At 44.1% G+C, this 23,266-nt stretch overlaps 1 protein-coding gene across 9 annotated transcripts in view; it reads left to right on the forward strand.

The window, feature by feature from the left end:
- neo1a (neogenin 1a) overlaps positions 1-20,407 on the forward strand; it is a 210,099-nt gene extending 189,692 nt beyond the window's left edge. For 2 of the 9 annotated variants that reach the window (XM_061761154.1, XM_061761192.1), the window contains exons 17-29: positions 868-1,100; positions 5,344-5,482; positions 6,491-6,598; positions 6,779-6,973; positions 10,480-10,512; positions 10,756-10,824; positions 11,920-12,055; positions 12,745-12,989; positions 14,892-14,984; positions 15,269-15,436; positions 16,522-16,809; positions 17,843-17,979; positions 18,513-20,407. In XM_061761154.1, coding sequence (XP_061617138.1) covers positions 868-1,100; positions 5,344-5,482; positions 6,491-6,598; positions 6,779-6,973; positions 10,480-10,512; positions 10,756-10,824; positions 11,920-12,055; positions 12,745-12,989; positions 14,892-14,984; positions 15,269-15,436; positions 16,522-16,809; positions 17,843-17,979; positions 18,513-18,665 — 1,997 coding nt within the window. In that variant the 3' untranslated portion in view covers positions 18,666-20,407. The other 7 variants (XM_061761182.1, XM_061761173.1, XM_061761213.1 and 4 more) reach the window with 7 other exon arrangements.
- Positions 20,408-23,266: the final 2,859 nt, after the last annotated feature.

Below are 23,266 nucleotides of genomic sequence, written 5' to 3' on the forward strand. Positions count from 1 at the left end.
CATGCATTATAACCCTATGACTTATCTTGAGTGGAAAGCAAGGAATGTTCGTTTGAAGAGAGGGAATTCACCCTCTTCATTGCAGTAATATTGTACATTTGCAAATACTGGGTAATAAATCTTCCCAGAGTTGGGTAAAAAAAATGCTGCTCCTGCATTTCACTCAAAAGCCACAATGCTCCTCATAACTGCGTGAATGCTTGGGTTTTCATCATGCATGCAGTACAACGAGCTTGGAACAGACAATGGAGACATGCAGAGCGAGGATCAACAAGTGGTTGAAGAGAGTCATTGTGGATGACTGACCAAAGCTTATTCTTTTGTCACTTAATGGAGTGAAGATCCTGAAGAAGTCAAGGCCATAGTTGAGGGAGGGGGGACACCCTTACGTCAAAGAAATGTCCCCTATTTGTGACCATTTTGTTTTAAAAAGATGACACATTCAATATTTCTTACCATGTTCCTAAAAAACATTTGAATGGAAGTATGAAAAATAATTCTTTGTAATCAATAGAGCATCTCTTCCTTTCCCTCACTGTAGTACTAGAATTGCTACAACACAGCAACTTTTAAAAGTCTGTAGTTTTGTCTGATTTTAGAGGTCAGTGTCTGTTTTTCTAATATAATCTTTTCTCTTTCTCTTCACCCTTCCCAAACCCATGTTTGTTGTGCTTATGTTTGGTATCACCTTTGCATCTTTCCCTTTAACTCAATAACCGTCTTTTTCCCGTTGTCTGCCCTACCCTGCATCCCGTTTGGATTCCTGCCTGATTGTGCCATGACCATGCCATGCATTCATTTCTTTGTGTTTTAATCTGCTCATTTTAATTTGTGCGCTTGCATGCGGGTTTACTGCCTGGTGGGCAGACCCCATAGACCCTGATGTTGACCTATACGAACTCTTCCATGCTCCATACACCCCAGTACCAGATCCCAGCCCTATGATGCCACCTGTGGGTGTTCAGGCCTCCGTGCTGAGCCACGACACCATCAAGGTGACCTGGGCAGACAACTCGCTACCCAAGAACCAAAAAATCACAGATAACCGCTACTACACAGTGCGCTGGAAGACCAACATCCCTGCCAACACTAAAATGAAGGTATGAGTCTTGTTCAGTAGCACATAGCTTTACTCATTCAATCAATATTGTGAAACATACACAAAAGTCTTTAGCCGCTAATAGCTTTGTTTCTTTAATTACCTTTTTCATAACAGCCATTTTGATAGAAGCTATGAGCAGGGAGGCCCCCTCTGGAGCCAGGCCTGGAGGTGGGGCTCGAAGGCGAGCGCCTGGCCTGCACCCATGGGGCCCAGGCACAGCCCGAAAGGGTAACGTGGCTACCCCTTCCCATGGGCTCAGCACCTGTGGGAGGGGTCATAGGGGTCGGGTTTAGTGCAAGCTGGGCGGTGGCCGAAGGCAGGGACCTTCGCGATCCGATCCCCGGCTACAGAAACTGGCTCAAGGGGCGCGGAATGTCACCTCTCTGGCAGGGAAGGAGCCCGAGCTGGTGTGGTAGGTCGAGAAGTTCCGACGAGATATAGTCGGACTCGCCTCCACACACAGCTTGGGCTCTGGTAGCAGTCCTCTCAAGAGGGGTTGGACTCTCTTCCACTCCGGAGTTGCCCACGGTGAGAGGCGCCGAGCATGTGTGGGTATACTTATTGGCCCCCGGCTTGGCGCCTGTACGATGGGGTTCACCCCGGTGGACAAGAGGGTAGCCTCCCTCCGCCTTCGGGTGGGGGGACGTGTTCTGACTGTTGTTTGTGCCTATGCACCAAACAGCAGTTCAGAGTGCCCACCCTTTTTGGAGTCATTGGAGGGGGTGCTGGAGAGCGCTCCCGCTGGGGACTCCATCGTTCTGCTGGGGTACTTCAATGCTCACTTGGGCAATGACAGTGAGACCTGGAAGAACGTGATGGGAAGAAACCCCCCCCCCCCCCCCCGATCAGAACCAGAGCGGTGTTCTGTTATTGGACTTCTGTGCTCATCACGGATTGTCCGTAACGAAGCACCTGGCACCAGGACACCCTAGGTCGCAGTTCAATAATCGACTTTGTGGTCGTGTCATCGGACCGCATGTCTTGGACACTCGGGTGAAGAAAGGGGCGGAGCTGTCAACTGATCACCACCTGGTGGTGAGTTGGCTCTGATGGTGGGGGAAGAGTCCAGTCCGACGTGGCAGGCCCAAACGTATTGTGAGGCTCTGCTGGGAACGTCTGGCAGAATCACCATCAACACTGTGTATAGAGGGGATTGGGCGCTGCTGACCTCGATTCGGGACGTTGTGAGTCGGTTGGGAGAAGACCTCCTCAATTCCACCGACACGCCTTCCCGTGAGGAAGCAGAGTCTGGGTTCTCTTCGGCGGGCTCTCCAATCTCTGGATCCAATCTCGGGTTGAGGTCACCGAGGTGATTAAAAAGCTCCTCGGTGGCAAGGCCCCGGGGGTGGATGAGATTCGTTCCTCAAGGCTCTGGATGTTGTAGGGCTGTCCTGGTTGACATGCCTCTGCAACATCGCGTGGACATCGGAGACAGTGCCTCTGGATTGGCAGACTGGGGTGGTCTTCTTAAAAAGGAGACCGGAGTATGTGTTCCAACTACAGCGGGATCACACTCCTCAGCCTCCCTGGTAAGATCAATTCAGATGTGCTGGAGAGGAGGGTCCGTCGGGAAGTTGAATCTCAGATCCAGGAGGAGCAATGTGGTTTTCGTCCTGGCCTTGGAACAGTGGACCAGCTCTACACCCTCGGCAGGGTCCTCGAGGGTGCATGGGAGTTTGCCCAACCAGTCTACATGTGTTTTGTGGACTTGGAGAAGCTGTTCGACCATGTCCCTCGGGCAGTCCTGTGGGGGGGGCTTCAGGAGTAAGGGGAACCTCCTGATACGGGCTGTTCGATCCCTGTACGACCGGAGTCACAGTTTGGTCCGCATATCTGGCAGTAAGTCGGACTCGTTCCCGGTGAGGGTTGGACTCAGCCAAGGCTGCCCTTTATACCAATTCTGTTCATAACTTTTATGGACAGAATTTCAAGGCGCAGCCGAGGCTTAGAGGGGCTCCGGTTTGGTGCCCTTAGTATTGCATCTATGCTTTTTGCAGATGATGTGGTTCTGTTGGCTTCATCAACCCGTGATCTCCAACTCTCACTGGAGCAGTTCGCAGCCGAGTGTGAAGCGGCTGGGATGAGAATCAGCACCTCCAAATCTGAGACCATGGTCCTCAGTCGGAAAACGGTGGAGTGCCCTCTCCAGGTCGGGGATGAGATCCTGCCCCAAGTGGAGGAGTTCAAATATATTGGGGTCTTGTTCAGGAGTGAGGGAAGAATGGAACGGGTGATCGACAGGCGGATCGGTGCAGCGTCTGCAGTGATGTGGACTTTGTATCGGTCCGTTGTGGTGAAGATTGAGCTAAGCCGAAAAGCGAAGCGCTCAATTTACCGGTCGATCTACGTTCCTACCCTCACCTATGGTCACGAGCTGTGGGTTGTGACCGAAAGAACAAGATCCCGGATACAAGCGGCCGAAATGAGTGTGGCTCAGTCATCTTATTAGGATGCCTCCCGGACGCCTCCCTGGTGAGGTGTTCCTGGCACATCCCACCGGGAGGAGTCCCCGGGGACGACCCAGGACGCGCTGGAGAGACTCTTGGCTGGCCCGGGAACGCCTCGGGTTCCCCTCGGAAGAGCTGGATGAAGTGGCCGTGGAGAGGTCTGGGCTTCCCTGCTGAGGCTGCTGCCCCCGCGAATACTTAATGTTTTGATCATATGGCAAGAAGCAAAATCATGCATTGTAAAAATGCATTATACAGCGGTAGAAGGGTTTTCCAGAATTTGGAGTTTCAACTTTGGGGATGCGTATTATACATGGGTGCGCATTATACACGAGAAACTGTGGTACACACACAAAAAATATATTTCCATGATACTTTGTTGAGTTGTGGCATTGAGGAAGCCATACATTTTAGAGGTGGTATTTATGTTCCCTATTTAAGTCACTTGCCGCGTGATTGACTGGCCACCAGTCCAGGGTGTACCAAGCCTCCTGCCCAAAGTGAGCTGTAATATGCTCCAGACCACCCTCAACATAATGAGGATAAATTCGATTGAAATTACTGTATTTTCACGACCATAGGGCGCACCGTATTAAATGGCACAGTCTCAGTTACGGGGTCTATTTCTGTATTTAACACATACATAAGGTGCACCGTATTATTGGGCGCAGGTATGGTAAAACATACGGTAGCATGCATGCACGTTAAAACAATGTTTTTAAAAAGGCAAGCGGGAGCAAAACTGAGTTCTGTTGTACTTTATTGAAGTATTTAACAATGTACTCACGGTATTTTTTGATCAATCCTCATCCACAAATCCATCAAAGTCCCCATCTTCTGTATCCGAAATGAACAGCTGGGCAAGTTCTCAATCAAACATGCCAGGTTCGAGTCAGTCTCGTTGCCGTGCGAAAGCTCGAACAACAGTGCAAGCAGACACGTTAGCCCAAGCATCCACAATCCATTCACAAATTGTGGCGTAACTCGCCCGGCACTGCCTCCTAGTCTTAGTAAAGCTGTGTTCGCCATCTGTCATCCATGGCTCCCACGCCGCTCACTTCACTTTGAACGCCCTGTTTACACGGGTATCCAGCGGTTCGATTGCCATGTTCCTCCGCGTAACTGATAGCTTGCAGTTTAAACTGTGCTTCGTAAACGTGTCTCTTCGTAGGTGACATTTTCGGGGGTCCTTAGCCAAAACGATGTTGTTTTGCACAATGCACACCCCGTCGCTATATACCTACTGTGGGCGTGGCTTTAGCGTCCTTCTTCACACACCCTTCCCCTGTCCTCAGCCACGTCCTCTTTTCCTCTGTGTAAGCAGCGTGTCGGCAGGAAATGCTAAAAAAATAAATAAATAAATAAAAAAGTCGAGCGGAGCGCTCATCACACAACAACATTTATAGATGTTGGAACTCGGTGCACACACAGGGCGCGCCGCATTATAAGGCGCCCTGTCCAATTTGGAGAAAATTTAAGACATTTAAGTGCACTTTATGGTCGTGAAAATACGGTAGATGGATGGATGTTTTCGTCAATATGGCAGACATTTGGCCAAGTATGCACACTTAGTCTTGTTATCAAATAAGATATAAAGTGGGGGAAATGACCGTTTCTTCTCTTTAAATATGATAAAAACAAAGCCCTTTACAGCAATCTTTCTACAAGTGCAAAAAAAGTGTAAACTCCTCAACAGTGATCCAACTTGTATGAGGTGAAGATGTGAATGATGGTTCCACCAAAACAACTTCCATGACATTCTAAAGCAAATGTGTCTTGCTCTCCTGTCCACAGATTGCCAACACCACCACCCTGAACCACATGGTGACAGGGTTGAAGCCCAACACGTTATATGAATTTTCCGTCATGGTGACCAAAGGCCGACGCAGCAGCACATGGAGCATGACAGCCCAGGGCACCACGTTTGAGACCAGTATGATCACTGCACACATTCATCAAAATGTGACAAACACAACATCTGTGCTTAGATAACCATCCGTCCATTTACTGTACGGCTTATCCTCTAGGGTCACGGGTGTGCTGCGCCTAGCTCAACTGACTAAGGGCGAGAGGCGGAGAACACCCTGAACCATTGATTATATTAAAATCAGACAAATACATGAACTCACCAACACCAAGACAAGACTTTTGGAAGTCGAGACCGAGTCAAGACTATGACCGAGACAAGCCGAGACTGTGACAAGCCGTGACCAAAAAAATCTATTTTCAAAAGCATGACAAAGTTGAACAGTTAAAGCGCATTCTCTCTTTAATATTAATTTTCTTTTAAATACATTTGACAACTAAAACACGTGTCTGCAACTCTTTCAAAGCACATGCAAAAATCTCAAATGTTAAAAATGTTTTTCAACTACATTCTTGTTAAAAAAAAAAAAAAAAAAAAAAAAAGAAAAATCTTTGTATGTACTTAAAATTGAGATTTAAATCTGTAATGGCTTTATTAGCCAAGTATGTTAGAAGGCACACAAGGAACTTGCAGCATTTTGCGGCCTAAACGTGCATGGCGGGGTCTGATAATAATGCCAATTTAAGGTGGAATAAAAACCTCTTTCCAGAAAAACAAAATTAGATTTGTTGGTATTACAGTACTTACAGTTAACCTTAGCTTACCCATTTTTGTTTTCGTTCGAGATGCCAGCTAAGGTTTGACATCCCCGTCATTCCCTTAAAAAGTTTAAAATTGCCTATAGGTAGCAAAGCACTACTAGTCTATCAGACTTGCAATTATCTGACAAAATGAAGCTCCTCCCCTCACTTCAACATAGCTCCTTGGCACCAAGATTCGGAAAGATGGCGCCAAGGCAATACTTTTAGATGAGACAGGATGAGTTGGTGAATTTGCAAATATTTGGGAGAATTCTGTAACGTGCTAAATAAATCCCCCCACACAGTCTATATCCTCTTTCAATTCTCTCCATAGTTCCTAGTTCTTCCCCCAAAGATGTGACAGTAGTCAGCAAAGAGAACAAGCCTCGGACCATCATCATCAACTGGCAGCCTCCCTCTGAGGCCAATGGAAAGATCACCGGTAAGTCTCAAAATGTTGTCATGGTCTCATTCAGTTTTTTTCCACACACTCTGTATCAGAAATATAATCTGTGTATCTCAATGCGGCCTGTTTAAAGTCATTGACAGTTCCACAGGGACAAGAATTTGCATTAAAGTCATCAAACTGATAGATTAAACCTCTCTTCACCCTCTTTTATAGGTTACATCATCTACTACAGCACAGATGTCAATGCTGAGGACCACGACTGGGTTGTTGAACCTGTGGTGGGCAACCGCCTGACCCACCAGATCCAAGACCTGACTCTAGACACAACATACTACTTCAAGATTGAGGCTCGAAACTCAAAGGGCATGGGACCAACATCTGAGGCTGTGCAGTTTAGAACCCCAAAGAGTAAGTTTCTCTAAAATAACTATACATGAGGTGCAATTAGAAGCACCCATAATTTGGGGGGACTATCAAATTAAAACCTTGAGAAGTGTTATTTTGTACCTAAACAGAGACCTCTTGCGTATTTGAGTCTTTCACAAATTCCTGCTTGCTTTATCAAACTCACCATCTACTTCATTGGGTTACTTATGGTAAATTATAGCTAATACTTCCCCAAATAACTGTAAAGTGCAGAGTATCTATGTATCACTGGGTCAAAACAAAATGCTAGATCAAAATGGGTAATAAAGAAGAAGTACCCTATTTTTCAGACTATAAGTTGCACTTTTTTTCATGGTTTGGCTGGTCCTACGGTTTATTCCCAGGTGCGATTTATATATGAAAATAATCTCACATGTTCATTATTTTTATACTGACAGACAGAGGGCGCTCTAGGCTTGTGTGCCAGTATCTGCTACTCCTCTTAGTCCTGTACCACTTCAAATTTAAAATGTAAACATCAACTTATTAAAACAACTGAGAAAGACTGAACACAAATGCCCACCGGCCCCCCCCCCCCCCCAAAAAAAATCTGATTCTGCAGATTACAAGCTGCAAGTAGTGAAATATGCAGCCAAAAACGGTCATCGAGCAGCAGAAAGAAAGTTTCGAGTGAGCAAGAAACTGAGGCACTAGCGAAAAGCGGAGGATACTCTTAACTGCTATGAAGAAAACATAAAAAGCTAATCATGGCCTAAAAGCTAGATGGCCACAGCAAGAGGAACAAGATCACAAATGGGTGCCTGAACAACATGCTGCCGGGAGAGGCTTGTCAAATGTGTAGTTACGTCTCCACGCCCAGGTAGTTACCAAGGCGATGAATATAAATGACTTTGCGGGAGGACTTTCTTTGTATTACCGCTACATGCAACGCAACCACATCTCTATCAGAGGACGGAGAACATTGTCCAGAGGACGGACAACTGCCAGCAGTCAACAGTTTCCTTGAGTTTCTTAAAAAGTAAGTAATTGAGTATTATTAACATGCACGAGGTCCCGCTCACGTTTGGCATCCCGATGGGCCAACGTGTTGCAGAGAAAGGGCAAAAGAGTGTTAATACAGTGACAACTGGTCATGAGAAATCACACTTCACAGTGGTGCTGGCATGTTGTGGCGATGGATCAAAATTGCCACCAATGGTCAATTTTAATCAGAAAACCATGCCAAAAATCCAATCGCACTCAGTTGTCGTGGCCGTGAATGAGAGAGGGTGGATGGATCAAGAAAAAAATGAACTTTTGGCTTACAAAGTGCTACACTAAGCGTCCGGATGGCTTCTTTAGAACACGCAAAGCTTTGCTTGTGATGGACAGTATGCGAGCGCACATCACGCCACAGTTCAAAGATAAATTAAAGGTTTTCAACTCCATCCCTGCCATCATCCCTGGAGGCGTAACGAAAGTACTCCAGCCACTTGACATCTCGGTGAACCGGAGCTTTAAGGCAGTCTTGCATCACCTGTGGGAGCAGTGGATGATGGATGGAGAACAAAGCTTCAAGGCAACCGGGAGGATGTACCATGCAACTTTCCTGCAAGTCATTGGATGGATCAACAAAGCACTTCAGTGATAAACGAAAGCATCATTTCGGGATTCAGAAAGCCTGGAATAATTCTAACTGGAACTGATGCTGTAACTTTGTAAAAACATTAAATATGTTGGAAGATTTGTTGAAAACATGAAAAGACTGACAGGTATTTAGTACTGAATTCCTGAGATATAGCATAAAACTCTTTTTCACCTTCTCAGATTTTTTTGGGCAGGGCTAAAACAGGGGCGCGCTGATGCAACTAGTGAACAGCATGAGTCAGCCCTCCCCCACTATATTGAGCATCTTCACTGGCTATTCAGCACAATTGCCATTTCCTTATTGATAACTTGGCCCATTTCTACCACTATGGCGTGCAATTATGTGTTATTTGGGCTACAATGTCTCTGCTCTGTGACCTCTAGCGGGTTGGACGGGCCCCAACGCTGGTGTGCCAGATTGCAGGTGGGTACTAACTAGCCGCTGGCAGGCTGGCGTGTGGCAGCAGAGCCATCGTGTTCACCGCAGCATTGCTCCGAGCGCCGCACGGCAGCCCACCAGCGGCTATTTAGTAGCCGCCAGCTGTCCGGCGCATCGGCGTTGGTGCCCATCCAACTCGCCACAGCCGCGCCCCGTGCAGGCCCTCACAATGGAGACACTTATATAGCTGTTTATTATGTGCGCTAGCTAACGAGCTAACTGGCAAGCACGATAACGAGGCAGCGAGCTCGCCGTATGACGTTGGCTCGTCCAAGAAGTCGCCACCTCACTTGGTTTTGTGTCGTGTGTGTCTCCACATAACAGCGACACATCACGGGAAGTTAACTGATTAATACACACAGCGACAGTCAGCTTGTGGCTGTGTGACCCACACACTATCAGTGTAACACAGACATGTATTTGATTGACAGCTGCAGGGGGAGCATTCAGCTAACATTCCCACAAAGTCCTGCCGCTCGAGGGCGGCCATTTGGGAGCCTTATTTTATGTACTTGGCGGGTTTATTTATTTATTTATTATATCATTTTAAATTCAGTAGACGTGTTCACAACATTCTTCTCTGTGGTGCGTCAAATTTTAAACTTTTTTTTTTTTTTTTTTTTCACAGGATCTTAAAAAGATTTATTTTTTTTTGCTCCAGTGGAGAATAAACATTTCTCTGATATATATATTCCCCCCCCAAGCCTTTACCGTATTTTTCAGACTATAAGTCGCAGTTTTTTTTCATAGTTTGGCCGGGGGCGCGACTTATACTCCGGAGCGACTTATATGTGAAATTATTAACACATTATTATATATGATTTGGAGTGACACTGATGGTTTGGTAAACTTGTTAGCATGTTCTTTATGCTATAGTTATCTGAATAACTGTTAAAATGTTACATTAACATACCAGACATACCGTTGTTTATGCGATGTGACGTTAGCTGAATGTGTTACGTTAGCATACCGTACACCTATTCAGCCTGTCTCAATTCTATTTTTATTTAAAATTGCCTTTGAAGATGAAACGTCTGTTCTTGGTGTTGGATTTTATCAAATAAATTTTCCCCCAAAATGCGACTTATACTCCAGTGCGACTTAAAGTCCGGAAAATACGGTACTCTCTTTGTAAATCTTCACCAAAGTATCAATAGATGAGGTGTGCGTGTCTTACGGTTCTGCACATTTTCATTAAAAACCTTCTCAAGTGTAGCAGGGTTTGAAATCAGAGTTTTCCATTACTGTTTGTTGGAAACTTTAGTCATTTACTTTTTTCAGCTTGTATATGCTGTAGTGTGCTTTTGTTTTTTGTTTTCACTTGACTCAATTTCAAATTTTACTGCCTCCCACCTCTACGGACTTAATCTCTTGCTCTGTTTCCATCTCACTTGCTACTCTTTTAAGATAACCTGTTATTTTTTGTTTGCGTTTTCTTTTCTCCCTCTCTGCTCTCCTTAAGCTGAGTCCTCTGACAAAATGGCGAATGACCAAGGTAAACTCCACTCACACTTCATCTTTGTGTTCACACTAATGACTCTGCTCCTCTTGCCAAAGATTTCCAACTTCTGGGCTGGTTCAAACTTTGGCTTTTGCCTGTAGCAAGTTTCAGATCACAGTTCAGTATAGCCCATTGGCCTGGCATGTTTTGACTGAGACCAGAAGCCATACATCAAGTTAAAGACTTCCTGTCGAACCCATTTTCCCTCATGAAACCGCTCTTTGTGTCCACCTACAGCCTCAAATCTTCCATCAAAGCCTGGACCTCCAGGGAACCAACTTCCCCTTGATCCTGGATCAGCAGTTGGTAAGGTTTTCCACATTTTCAGTTTAACCGACACAAATTATAATCATGTACATATGGCATGCAAACTAAAGATACTTTTATGTATGGCCATATTTAGGTATGGCCATTAGGACAGATTTGTTGATTACTAAGAATTTGGTCAATTGTGCGGGACTGATGGTTGACTTATTAAACACCTAACCTACAATTCCATTACAACATGCTGGCAATTTTGACTTGAGTTTGTTGTCACATTTCTGTGGGGCCAATTATACATTACTCGTGCACTCACTGTAGTAGTCTCGCCACGCTGCACTATTTGCATATCTGTTGTTGACCAATACTGGTCACTTATGCCAGAGTAGCATCTGCTCCATTTGCACACTGATTGAGGAGTATCTGCAACATTTGCACAATCAACATTGTCCCAGATTATCGCACTACTCGCTTGAAGTCTCGGCCCCCTTTGCACAATGGTCATTGCACCGGACTATTGCAATATTAGTCATTCGAACTGCTCCAAGTGCTAGAGGACTCTGCATCTTTTTGCACATTTGTAAAAAAAAAAAAATTTTTTTTTAAGTAATAAAAAAATGTACCGGCATTACCAGGTAACCCTTTATTGCTCAGTGACTGTCTTTATGTCTCAATGACAGTGTTCTCTGTCAATTGACTGTCTGTTGTCGTACTAGAGCGGCTCCAACTACCGGAGACAAATTCCTTGTGTGTTTTTTGGACATACTTGGCAAGTAAAGATGATTCTGATTCTGATATATTTGGGGGCCTATGAAAAAAATACCACTTCTGGCCACAACTCTTCAATGCTGCGAATTTAATTTTTTTTCATGGGCCCTTTGAAATTGTCATCATTTTTCTTCATCTTAGGGGCTCCTGGCTACATCCATACAATGACTCCAATGAGCAGCAATATTGAAACAAGAGTTCAGAGCAAATCCCTTTGAAAATAATTTTGAGAGGAGGGACAATTGATTGTTTATTTTCTCCATAGTCCATCAAGGACTTTTGGTCAAATGCCCATCATGTTAGATGCAGCATGTGTCTTTGTTACTGTCTTGACAGTGATCATGTTAAATGGTCAATTATGTCTTTTTCTAGGCAAATCAGGGATGGGAAACAGTGAAAATCACATCCTGGTCATCGTCATCATCATCTCAGTGGGAGCATTCACCATCATCGTGGTGGTTGTGGGGGCCTTCCTGTGCACACGTCGCACCACGTCACACCAGAAAAAGTAAGCAAAAGCCATGACAAGGTCAACTATTTCCCTTTTTTTGGTCCACAAACCCTGCTTCTCTCTGCTGATGTTGTTGATGTTACTTATTAGTCCCCATGACAACAAGGATTGGATTTACAGAAGGTCTGCTACTTCCATCAAGGTTTCCAGTCAGTCATAATTCTCAACCAATCATTGTAAAAAACAAAAAAAGATATCTAATGTAGCCGATATTGTGGTTATTTATGATCATATCGGCACACATTTTTGTCTGTTCTCTGCCGTTTGTAACATTGAAATGATTCGATTACATCAGTGATTTCCAACCTTTATGCAGCCAAGGTACATATTTTACAATTGAAAAATCTCACGGCACACCAACAAACAAAAATGTCACAAAAGGTAGATTCATTCATTACTGTATGTACTTCCTGGGATCTAATAGAAGACCATTCATTTGTTCTGTATGTCACTATGCCTGACTGGCATAAATAGAGGAACACAGATACATTATTTCTTGCAAGTATACATTTTTTGAGCAATTTGATAAGTTCACACCTGAAGAGCGCTCATGGCACACTAATCTGCCACGGCACACTGGTTGGGAATCACTGGATTACATGGACCACAGACAGTTTTATGGTCTGATGGCCTTCTTCAGCGTGATATCGTTTTCTCCATTACCCCTTGTCCATTGTGTCACACAGGAAGCGGGCGGCCTCCAAGTCCTCCAACGGCTCGCACAAATACAAGGGCAACTCCAAGGACCTCAAACCACCTGATCTTTGGATCCACCATGAGCGGCTGGAGCTCAAACCAATGGACAAGTCACCAGAGCCAAACCCAGTCATGACCGAAACACCCATCCCCCGCACTTCCCAAGACATAACACCAGCTGACAGCGCCATGGACAGCAACCCTCACCTGCAGCAGAGGCGCAACTCTTATCGTGGTCAGTCTGTGGGGAGAATACCGGTTCATTGAATGTTATGCTCGCACGATGTGACTCAGGCTTTTGACTCAGACAGTCGCTGGTTGGTGCTTGGTGTTGGTGCTTCACTAGGGTTGAGATGAAAGGGAGTTTGGAGACTTTGTTATAAGCTTTAGGTGGTGTTTCAGTTGTTTGTATGTTACTAGCATAATTTAAAAATACTGTACAGTGAACCCCCATTTATCGCAGAGGATACTTTACGAACCCACCCATGATAGGTGAAAATATGATTTAGAGTCCATTTGTATATAGTTTTACCCCTCCCACACACTTTAAGCTTATTTAGACTTATTAAAACACACGTTTTAAAATATTCCTTCGCGCCTGTTCTCACTCTTGCTGTCAAGAAATGGGAAATGTTCGTATAACATCACTTTAAAGAAACCAAAAGACTCGCTTGAACAGTTCTCCAAATAAGAGGCACAGTATGCTTCCTTCAAGCTGTGTGTCATTCCCAGTTGAAGGTTACTCTAAAAGTGACACATAAAACAGAAGAGTATTAAACGTTGTATATTTGAACACCAAAATGTTAGACCAAACCATAAATCCATCCATCCATTTTCTTTAGCGCTTATCCTCATTAGGGTCACGAGCTGCTGGAGCCTATCCCAGCTATCTTCGGGCGGGAGGCGGTACACACCCCGAACCGGTCGCTAGCCAATCCCAACCCATACAATTTCATTTGCTAAAGGTCTGCTAGCTTAATGCTAACATATAATGTGAAACACTGTAGAGCGGCTAACGTACATTAGCATAGATACTGCAGTAATTGTAAACCTTTGAAAAACTGCGACTTTTAACACACAGACAGCATACAAGTATACTGACAGTCATATATTCTCTGTGCTTTGTGGGAACAACGAATATTAAAATGGAAAATTGTGGTACTGGTTAACACTGAAGGGGTGTGTCCTCTTCTTCTTCCTGTTAATTAGGCTGCATCTCTTCCAGTAGACCTCAGTCCTGCCTGGCTTGTTGCATCACAACGTAGTACTACACTGAAGGCGCGCAACTCTCAAGTCAGACTTGCATGTGTACTGTAAAAACCCATAAGGATCATCGCTTAAAAATCTTATCTAACAGTTAAAACCATGATACAGTGGAGGTTCATTGTTCTAATTTCCACTGTAGTTTTGCCCCTTTTGCAGTACACGCTACCTACATGGTTCTAATCGCTACAGGTGCTTCTCTGCTGTCAAAACCAGGTACCTGTTCAGCCAGGGCTCCTGGTTTTATAGATGGGTCGTGTAAACCACATTCGTCAAGCAGATTTGTAATTGTCATTGGGAAATGTGAGGATTCCCAGTTATAAATGACAAATATAACCAAAACAGGCTCACGTGAGCTTACCATGCTTTGTTCATGCTCCGGAGGTTGCAGTAGTTTACTCCTCACTACGAAAGTGTCTCGTTTCTGTGGCCACATACTATTGAATGCTAAGTAAATGCAGGAGCTCCTCCTTCTCCTCCATTGTTGTTCTTTGTTAGCGTGTCATGCTCTACATTCAATTAGAATAGAAGCCTGTTTTACAGTTTCACAGTAATGTTTTGGAGGTCTGCACTCACTGTGTTCCATTTTAAATTAGTTTTAGTTTTCTTCATCATTATGCCAGTCATATGCATGTTTCTCATACATGTCATGTTTACATCACCACCGCTACATTTTCTTGCATCAAAAGTGATTCAGTTAATCAAATGACCGTCTCCCAATATCTTTTTATATACCGTTAGATCAAAATGTATTTTAAAAAAAAAAAAATAATTACAAACATTTTCAAGGTCCCAATGTGTAAAATGGATTGCTCTCTAAAAAGAGCAGAGTAGCAGCTCTCTCTGATGGGCTGGTTTCCACCGTACTTTTTAGGCCATGAATCAGAGGACAGCATGTCGACCCTTGCAGGCCGGCGGGGGATGAGGCCTAAAATGATGATGCCTTTTGACGCACAGCCGCCACAGCGTAAGTGTGTGTGACAATAGGTGTGTCTGAATGTGTTTGATAAGAGAGCTTGTCATTGTTTACAGCTAGCGAGATGTCTCTTTGAAACCTCTTCTGAAAATATTGACAAATGGGAGCACCACGTCTGACATCTTGTGCTGTAATTTATTTATTGTTGATTATTTTGTTCTTGACAGAGTATGAAAGTGAGTGTGTGTGTTTGTGTATGGGAACAGCAGTAAATCCACATCCCTCATCATCAGCCTTCTCTCATGATAAACCTCCATGTCCATTTGAATCCACAGCTGTAATTAGTGCTCATCCCATCCATTCCCTCGATAACCATCAGCACCATTATCACATGGGCAGCCTGGCGTCACCCACACGCAGCTACCTCTACCACCAAGGCAGCGGGCATCCCCGCCCGCACGCCTGCGGCCCCATCTCGCATCTAGACAGGGTGGACTCCACAGGTGAGACACTGCCCCGTGCTGGTCAGTGGCGGTATTACAAAAGAGGCCAAAGCAGTCATGTTCATTCACTCATTTTAATCCAAAGCATGTTTTCGCCATCATATTTTACTTTTCTATAGTTTCATTGTTCTCTGCTTCACCTGCTTTACTGGTTCCTACCACAGACATAATTTAATGAACTCCACCATCAAAGGTCCCATTAAATGTGCTTTGAATTGTAGCAGCAGCAGCTGTTGCTGCATGACATGAGCGTTTTTTTAGAGTGGAAAGGATTTGGGTGAAACCTCTTATTCACTGACTGTAAGGCGGCAGGCATATCATATGAAACTTTCAGTATGTGATGTGATTTGTTAAAAGTCTTGATGAAGACAAAATAGCTACAGAAAATACAGACTCTTCTGGTTTGATAGGAAAACAAGTTATGCTCTGCTTTCAAAGAAATTGAAAGTTGGTGATATTTGGTTTTGCGGGTGAAATTTCCCCTCGACAGGTGAACTTCATTTGATCTTCTCGAAACTCTTAAATGCGCGTGTCCAACTGTTCAATGTTTAGTACTTTTTGCACATCTTGTCTTTGAATAACAAGAAGCTGAAAGACAAAATTCACAACAGGCGTTTGATCTATGAATCCGCCAATACCTTTGTAAGGTCGACCACTTCTATGCCTTTCTGTGACTCTTCCAGTCTTTGTATAGCTGTTGCAACCTCCTGTGATGCTCATATTTTCACATGCTGAAAAACAATCCAGTATACTGTAGGTCAACATATGCTAAGCTGTTCAACAAACACGCTTAGTTATTGGTGACAAAGCAAGAAGTTAAATTAAAAAAAATTGTATGCCAAAAGCGTTTTGTAGTGTTTCAGTATGATATCTTTCAATAATTTAAGATTTTCTTGTAACTGGATGTGGGCCATGTTTTTAATTTATTAGATTACATGAGGAGTCAGCAAAAAAAACAAAAAAAACTGCCGCATGCCGCAAATGCTCTGAACTTTGGACACCCCTGATCTAAACATTGTCTATGATGAGAGGACAAAAACTGCTTCCTCATGGGTCTTTCCTCATCCTCCTCTTCTCTCCTCCAGAGTCGGTGAGGAATACACCTTGTTCAGAGTCTCTTCCTCCAGCCGCCTCGTCCTCGCAGGCCTCCTGCCCCTCAGAGATCCTGGCAGACCCCGAAGGCAGCTACCACGGCTCCACCACCACAGAGGAGGAGTCCTGCTACACCAGCAACCTGCCTCCCCTCCGCTCGGCCCACCCGCACGCCCACGCGCACCCGCTGAAGAGTTTCGCCGTGGCTGCCATCCCAGCTACTAGCCACCCTTGCTTTGAGTCTCCTGCCCTGCCCAGCACTCCCCTGCTAGCTCAGACTGGTGAGCAACACCTACTGCTGGCATTCTCATTGTGTTTTTCTATAACACGGATTTAATGTGTGGAGTCACTCACCACAACATTTGGTACACCTGCACCAGGTAATGATATCCAGTAGAAGAGCTGTAACAAATCATCAACAGACATATCCTTCCTCTAGCAGGATAAAAGTACCCGAAAAAAATCCCAAAAGACCCAACTTTTTCGACAAGGGGGAAAAGTCATTGGGCTCACCGACTGCTCGCACCAACGGCGGGAGGTGGAGGGCTTTTGTGTTACTTTACGTGCACTGACGACTCCAAAAAAAAACCCAAAAAACAGCTCATACCGCTGATGGAAAGTTTTAGCGGTTCTGAAACCGTGACTTTTTCGGGATGCATCGTGGTCTATCACTTAGCTGTATTAAGTTAGTCAGTTAGTACCCGCTCCAGTACTTAAATTTTGACAACTTTTTCGTGCTTTGGAAATCTGTTACAATTACCTAACAGCTTAGGTTAGCCTACTAATATTTACCACCAAAGATTTTGAACATTGTTTAGCATCAACTAACAAGTGTGAATTTGAGAACATTCTCCAATTTCCTCTGCTAGATAGTCCTTAAAATCCTTCCTGATGAGTCTTATCTAACAAGTGACTCATATCACTTTTACTGTAACATTAATTGATAAGAACATTAATCAACATTTAAGATAGTTTACCATTACATCAGCCTTTTATACTCACATCTTGGTAATGAAAAGCGTCACTTGTATAACATCATATTTTTTCATTTTATAAAATAACAAATGTTGAAGCCATAATTTATTAACCATTATCATGATAGAGTGATGATTATACTGTGCATTTGAACAGTATGCATTATTATTTTTATCCTATTTTATAATATACTGCAATAACTGTGCCACGGGAATGTTCTTGACAAAATTTTTGAAATTCAGACAAATCTGGACAAATTGTTGTGGAAGTGAATTTCTCTAGGTTGGCATCTCTGGGGCGCTGATGAATTTTCTGCTTCCGTGTCGTCATCTGATTCAGGGCCTCCAACACACCCCCATGTTGTTAAAACCGCCTCCATTGGGACTCTAGGAAGGACTCGAACGCCAATGATCGTCAATGTGCCCAACGCCCCTGACGTCCCAGAGACGAGCAAGATGCTGGAGGATGTAGATACTGTGAGTATAGCGACCTGCGCTGAGTGCCTGGAACACTGCACACAGGTCTCATGCTGCTGAAGATTGAATTGTTTAAGTGACTAAACATGGATGTGCTAGAAATATAACTTTCACACTTTCCTTCCAAATCCATGTCAGGTTTTCTTTGGGCACTGGATTGTATTACTAGCTCCAGATGTACTTTGATTTTAACAACGTTTTCTGTTTCCTCTTTCTCTCTTTATTCTTCTTTAACTTCATTCTCATCCTCTTTGCTGCCTGTATTTGATCAATCCATTTACTTTTTTATGGCTGACCAATATAAAACCCACAATTGGAATGTTTTTGCTTCTTTTCTTCTGCTGGTTTGCTTTTCTTTCATCTGCTACCCCTTTCTGGTCATGTTACTTACCACGCTTCAGTCCCATTGAGCCATCATTCCCCAGCTCGCCTCACCCCATCCATTTGACCCCACCCCCCCTCCCCAATGTCCTCTGTGAAAGGTCCCTGACTGACCCTCTCCTCTTCTCCCCCCCCCCCCCCTCCCCCTCCAGGTGCTTGCCTCCCTGCCCCCCTGCCCCTCCCCCGCCCCTCGCAGTAACCCTGTTCCTCTCCCTCAGAGCTATGAGCCCGACGAGCTGACCGAGGAGATGGCCCACTTGGAGGGCCTCATGAAGGACCTCAACGCCATCACCACAGCACCATGAACATCCACACACACACATTACACACACATGACACACGCACATATTATACAGCGTACAGATAAACCATTGGTACAGGAAAGCAAATAAAAAAACATACACCTTTGGGAGCAAGTGGCCCGTGGACACAAAATGACTTCCCTCCCACCCCCCCAGAAAAGAAAAAAGGAAAAAAAATCGTCCAGCAAAGAAAAAAAAAAAAAAACCTCCTAGGAACTTGTTGCGGCTCACCTTTCTTAGTCTCAGGAAGGAGATGGCCATTGGAGGGAAGCAAAGTGTGAGACGCTTCATCTTTTTACGAAGAACCATTCTAGGAGACAATGAACTCGGTCAAAAGATTGTGATCTTACATCCTTAGCAAAAATACAAACACCTTTTGTATGTTTGTTCGGTGCCACATGAAGATGCGCGTCTGTCAAAAGTCCAACAACATGCTGGTATTGATGTTGGCCCACACAGTCTCTTTGTGTTTCTTTTGTGCAGTTTGTATATCTATTGGGCTGTTTCAGTGAACATTGGACACCCGCCTTCTTTACAAGCCAACATTATTCCAACATATAGTCATGTATGTTCGTATCCCCTTGTACCATGATTTTGTATTGTTTTCTACGTTATTGTATTCTTTATTTTTTTCCACACATATCCTTATAAACATGTACATATGCTGTTTTTATTTTGAAACTGCCTTCTTTTATTTGGGATGCAAGTGTCAAAAAGGAGTTCCAACAAGATTTCTTTGGAGCGGGGTCTCCCTTTTAAAAGCCTTACCACCATGTTTGCAGGTTGGAAGGTCAAGGTGACTCGGACTCAGGCTGCTGGCCCCCCCACCCCCAAGCCCCTTCCCTCCCTGCCACACACCCTTACATTGCAGTTAAACAATCACCTACAATACACCAGTGTTTTATACAAAAACATATGTGAGTGTGTATGTTGTGGAGTTTACACTACTTCCTGGTGCCCCTTAAACGCAACATTCTCGTTCTATTACACATCATAGCCATGTTGGTCTTTAGAATGGGATTTCCACTGACTTTATGTGCATCATAATTTTGGTATGATGAAAAAAAATCTATTCACAAGCCTGATGTCAAGTCTACTTTCCCATCATCCTGTTACCCAAAGAAATGTAGTCAATTGTAATCTTTTCTTTTGTGATGTTTCACAAATGCCATTGTCACGAATGTCAATAATAATGTAAGAAATTCTAACAAGAGATACAAACTTTTTGTTTTTGTTTTGGGAGGGGGCGTACGTTTGAAAACAAAACAAAGAGAGGGTGGGGGGACCGGATTCCATTTGGGAAAATAATCTATTCTGATGTTAACAGTTGAACATGTATTGCACTTTTTCACAGTTTTTGAAAAGTACATTTCTTACATATCTTGTGTTTTGAATATCAAATGCTGTTTGTTTAATGTAGTGTCCTATAGGTAAAGCAGCAGGCAGCTGGTCTTGTTTTTATGTTAATTTGTTTGTTTGTTTGTTTGTTTTTCCCGCTCCAGAAATGATACGAATTTGAGCAGCCCAGTGTTGACTTTGCTGCTCATGATGAGGAATTATGTTGTTGCTTGTTCGTGTACAGAGCTTTCTTTGCTTTCTGGAGGAAAACCGAAATTCAGTGGCTTTTTAAGAAAACGTTGAAAAACATGTCTGGGGAGAAAAGTTTTTTTTTGTTTGTTTGTTTTTAAATTGGTGTATACAAACTATTATGAATACTAACAAAATAAACGTTTCTCACTGTTTTATTTCATCACATATATCCAAGGAGATCAAGCAGGCAACAACTGTGCGCAATTGTTGTGGCACTGGGCATAGCATTAGGTACACCTGCACAATATAAATAATGCATAAAAGATATTGTAGTAAGGGGATTTAACTCTAATCTCTGATTTATATGCCATAGCAACAACTGCTGGCAACTGGTAAGTGAAATAGCTGATCGACAGATAAGATGAATGTTCATGTCAAGATGTGAACATAAGAAAAAATATTTTTCTTTTACTTTTTTGATATTGTGTTTGTCATGAATATGAAGTTGAAGTTCAATTATTTTTATTTTATATTTGTATCATGCTCCAGGAAAGGGCCCATTTCCTCATCAGACCCTCTTTAGCCCGCAGCTTGATTTAAAAAAAACAAAAAACAAAAAAACAAGAATGCTCGGTCGATCTACGTTCCTACCCTCACCTATGGTCACGAGCTGTGGGTCGTGACCGAAAGTACAAGATCCCGAATACAAGCGGCCGAAATGAGTTTCCTCCGCAGGGTGTCCGGGCGCTCCCTTAAAGATAGGGTGAGAAACTCGGTCATCTGGGAGGATCTCAGAGTAGAGTGGCTGCTCCTCCACATCGAGAGGAGCCAGATGGGGTGGCTGGGGCATCTGATTCGGATGCCTCGCGGACGCCTCCCTGATGAGGTGTTCCGGGCATGTCCCACCGGGAGGAGACCCCGGGGACGACCCAGGACACGCTGGAGAGACTACGTCCTTCGGCTGGCCTGGGAGCGCCTCGGGATCCCCCCAGAAGAGCTTGATGAAGTGGCTGGGGAGAGGGAGGTTTGGGCGTCCCTGCTAAAGCTACTGCCCCCGCGACCCGACCCGGATAAGCGGTAGAAAATGGATGGATGGATGTATGAGAATGCTCTAAATACGATATTGATAGGACTTGACTAGAATGACACATACCTTCCGGGTAGAAGCCATGTCAGCTGTTTTGGATATAATTTAAGTAAACGTGGATGGTAACACTTTTAGCATACTGCTAATTATAATATGCAAACCTGTGCTCCAGTCGAGCCAGCTGCACTCCGATCACGAAGCCAAAGTCGGTCAGGCCATATGCGATAATACTGTAATATCCATCCATCCATTTTCCGTACTGCTTATCCTCACTAGTGTCCTGCTATAGTGGTGCCTCGAGATACGAGTGACCCGACTTACGACTTTTTGAGATACGAGCCGTCGGCCAAGTTTTTGCTTTGACTTGCGAGTCCAAACTTGAGAGAAGTGGAAAGTCTCGGCGCTATCAGCTCCCCTTTTCTCTTTGTTCGAATCAATAGCTATAAAACTCTGTGGACCAATTCACAGTATCATTGTTGCTATTTACTGGCCACTTAAATACAAGGATTTTTTTAACTGACTTTGCTGCCTATATGTCACTATCTCCTAACATTGTACTGCTGGGCGATTTTAATATTCACATGGACATCTGCAATAACACAATTTCCAGCGAGTTCTCATCCTGTCTCAGTAACTTTGGTCATTAGCCATTAATTAACTTTTCACAAACTGCAAAGGACACATCCTGGATCTGGTATGCTGCTCCCGTATCACTACAAGCAACTTCAGTTCTGACTCACTCCCCTTTTCAGACCACATGCTCATAACCTTTTCCAATATCAACCCCCCCCACCCCGTGCCGCATCTTTTAACCAAATCAAGAACATTAGCACCAGCACTCCACTCTTATTAACAGCCTGCCCAGCACGGATTCTCTCCACCCACAATGAACTGGTTACTCACTACAATAACAATCGCCATCAACCGCCTCAACACACTTGCTCCGTTTAAAAGAACAGATCTGTAGCTTTCACCACCACTTCACCCTGGTTCTCTCGTGCACTGCGACAATTCAAATCCAAACGTCGTCAACTCAAACGCCTCTATAAGAAAACCGAGGACACAAGGTCATGTATGGTCATCTTAACCACTACAAAGATTTTTTTAATTCAAGGCAAATCTACATACTACACCAAAACCAAGTCATACATGCAGTATGTATGGCAGTATTTTACACCCACCGGACTCCATTCCCTCCCACCTGTACTCACTCGTTTTCTGTAATTCCTTTGTCATTTTTGGATGCAAAATTCTGGCATGGATATTTCAGAAATAATCCGTTGCTCCAAGCCCTCCTCCACTTGCCAACTTCACCCCCTCCCTACTGTTTTGGTAAAGGCTTGCCTCCTGTCTCTGGTCCCCCTCATCACTAACATCATCCACTCATCGCTCTCATCTGGTATTGTTTCCAGAGCATTCACAACTGCAGCCATAGCCCTAGTACTGGGAAAAACAAATAAAAAAACGGTTCAGATCCATATAATTTCAATCACCTTCATCCCATCTCCGACCACACATTTCTCTCAAAAATCTTTGGCAAGACCTCCACTCTGGCTGCACTCCTACCTCACTTCCAACAATCTCTATGTACAATTCCAGTCTGGTTTCTGCCCCTTCATACAGTAGCACCAATACATCACTCATCAGCATGACCAACAAACTCCTCCTGGCAGCTGATGCTGGCTTACTCACCATCCTCTAACTCCTTGATGTGACTGCACCTTTTGATACCATATCTCCCACAATCCTCCAGAACAGACTCCACCACATTGCCATTACACACACACACACACACACCTGCAGTATACTTACTTGTCTGGCCGCACCCAGTTTGTTCAAATGAAATAATTCGAATCCCATCCATCCCCGTTTCTTCTGGTGTCCCCCAGGGCTCTGTCTTGGACCGCCTCCTCTTTATCACCTTCATCCTCCTTTTTGGCCATATTTTCCATGAATTCAACTTACACTTTCACTGTTACGCGGATGA

This window comes from Phyllopteryx taeniolatus, chromosome 2 (assembly GCF_024500385.1).
Source record: "Phyllopteryx taeniolatus isolate TA_2022b chromosome 2, UOR_Ptae_1.2, whole genome shotgun sequence".
NCBI classification, from domain to species: Eukaryota; Metazoa; Chordata; class Actinopteri; order Syngnathiformes; family Syngnathidae; genus Phyllopteryx; species Phyllopteryx taeniolatus.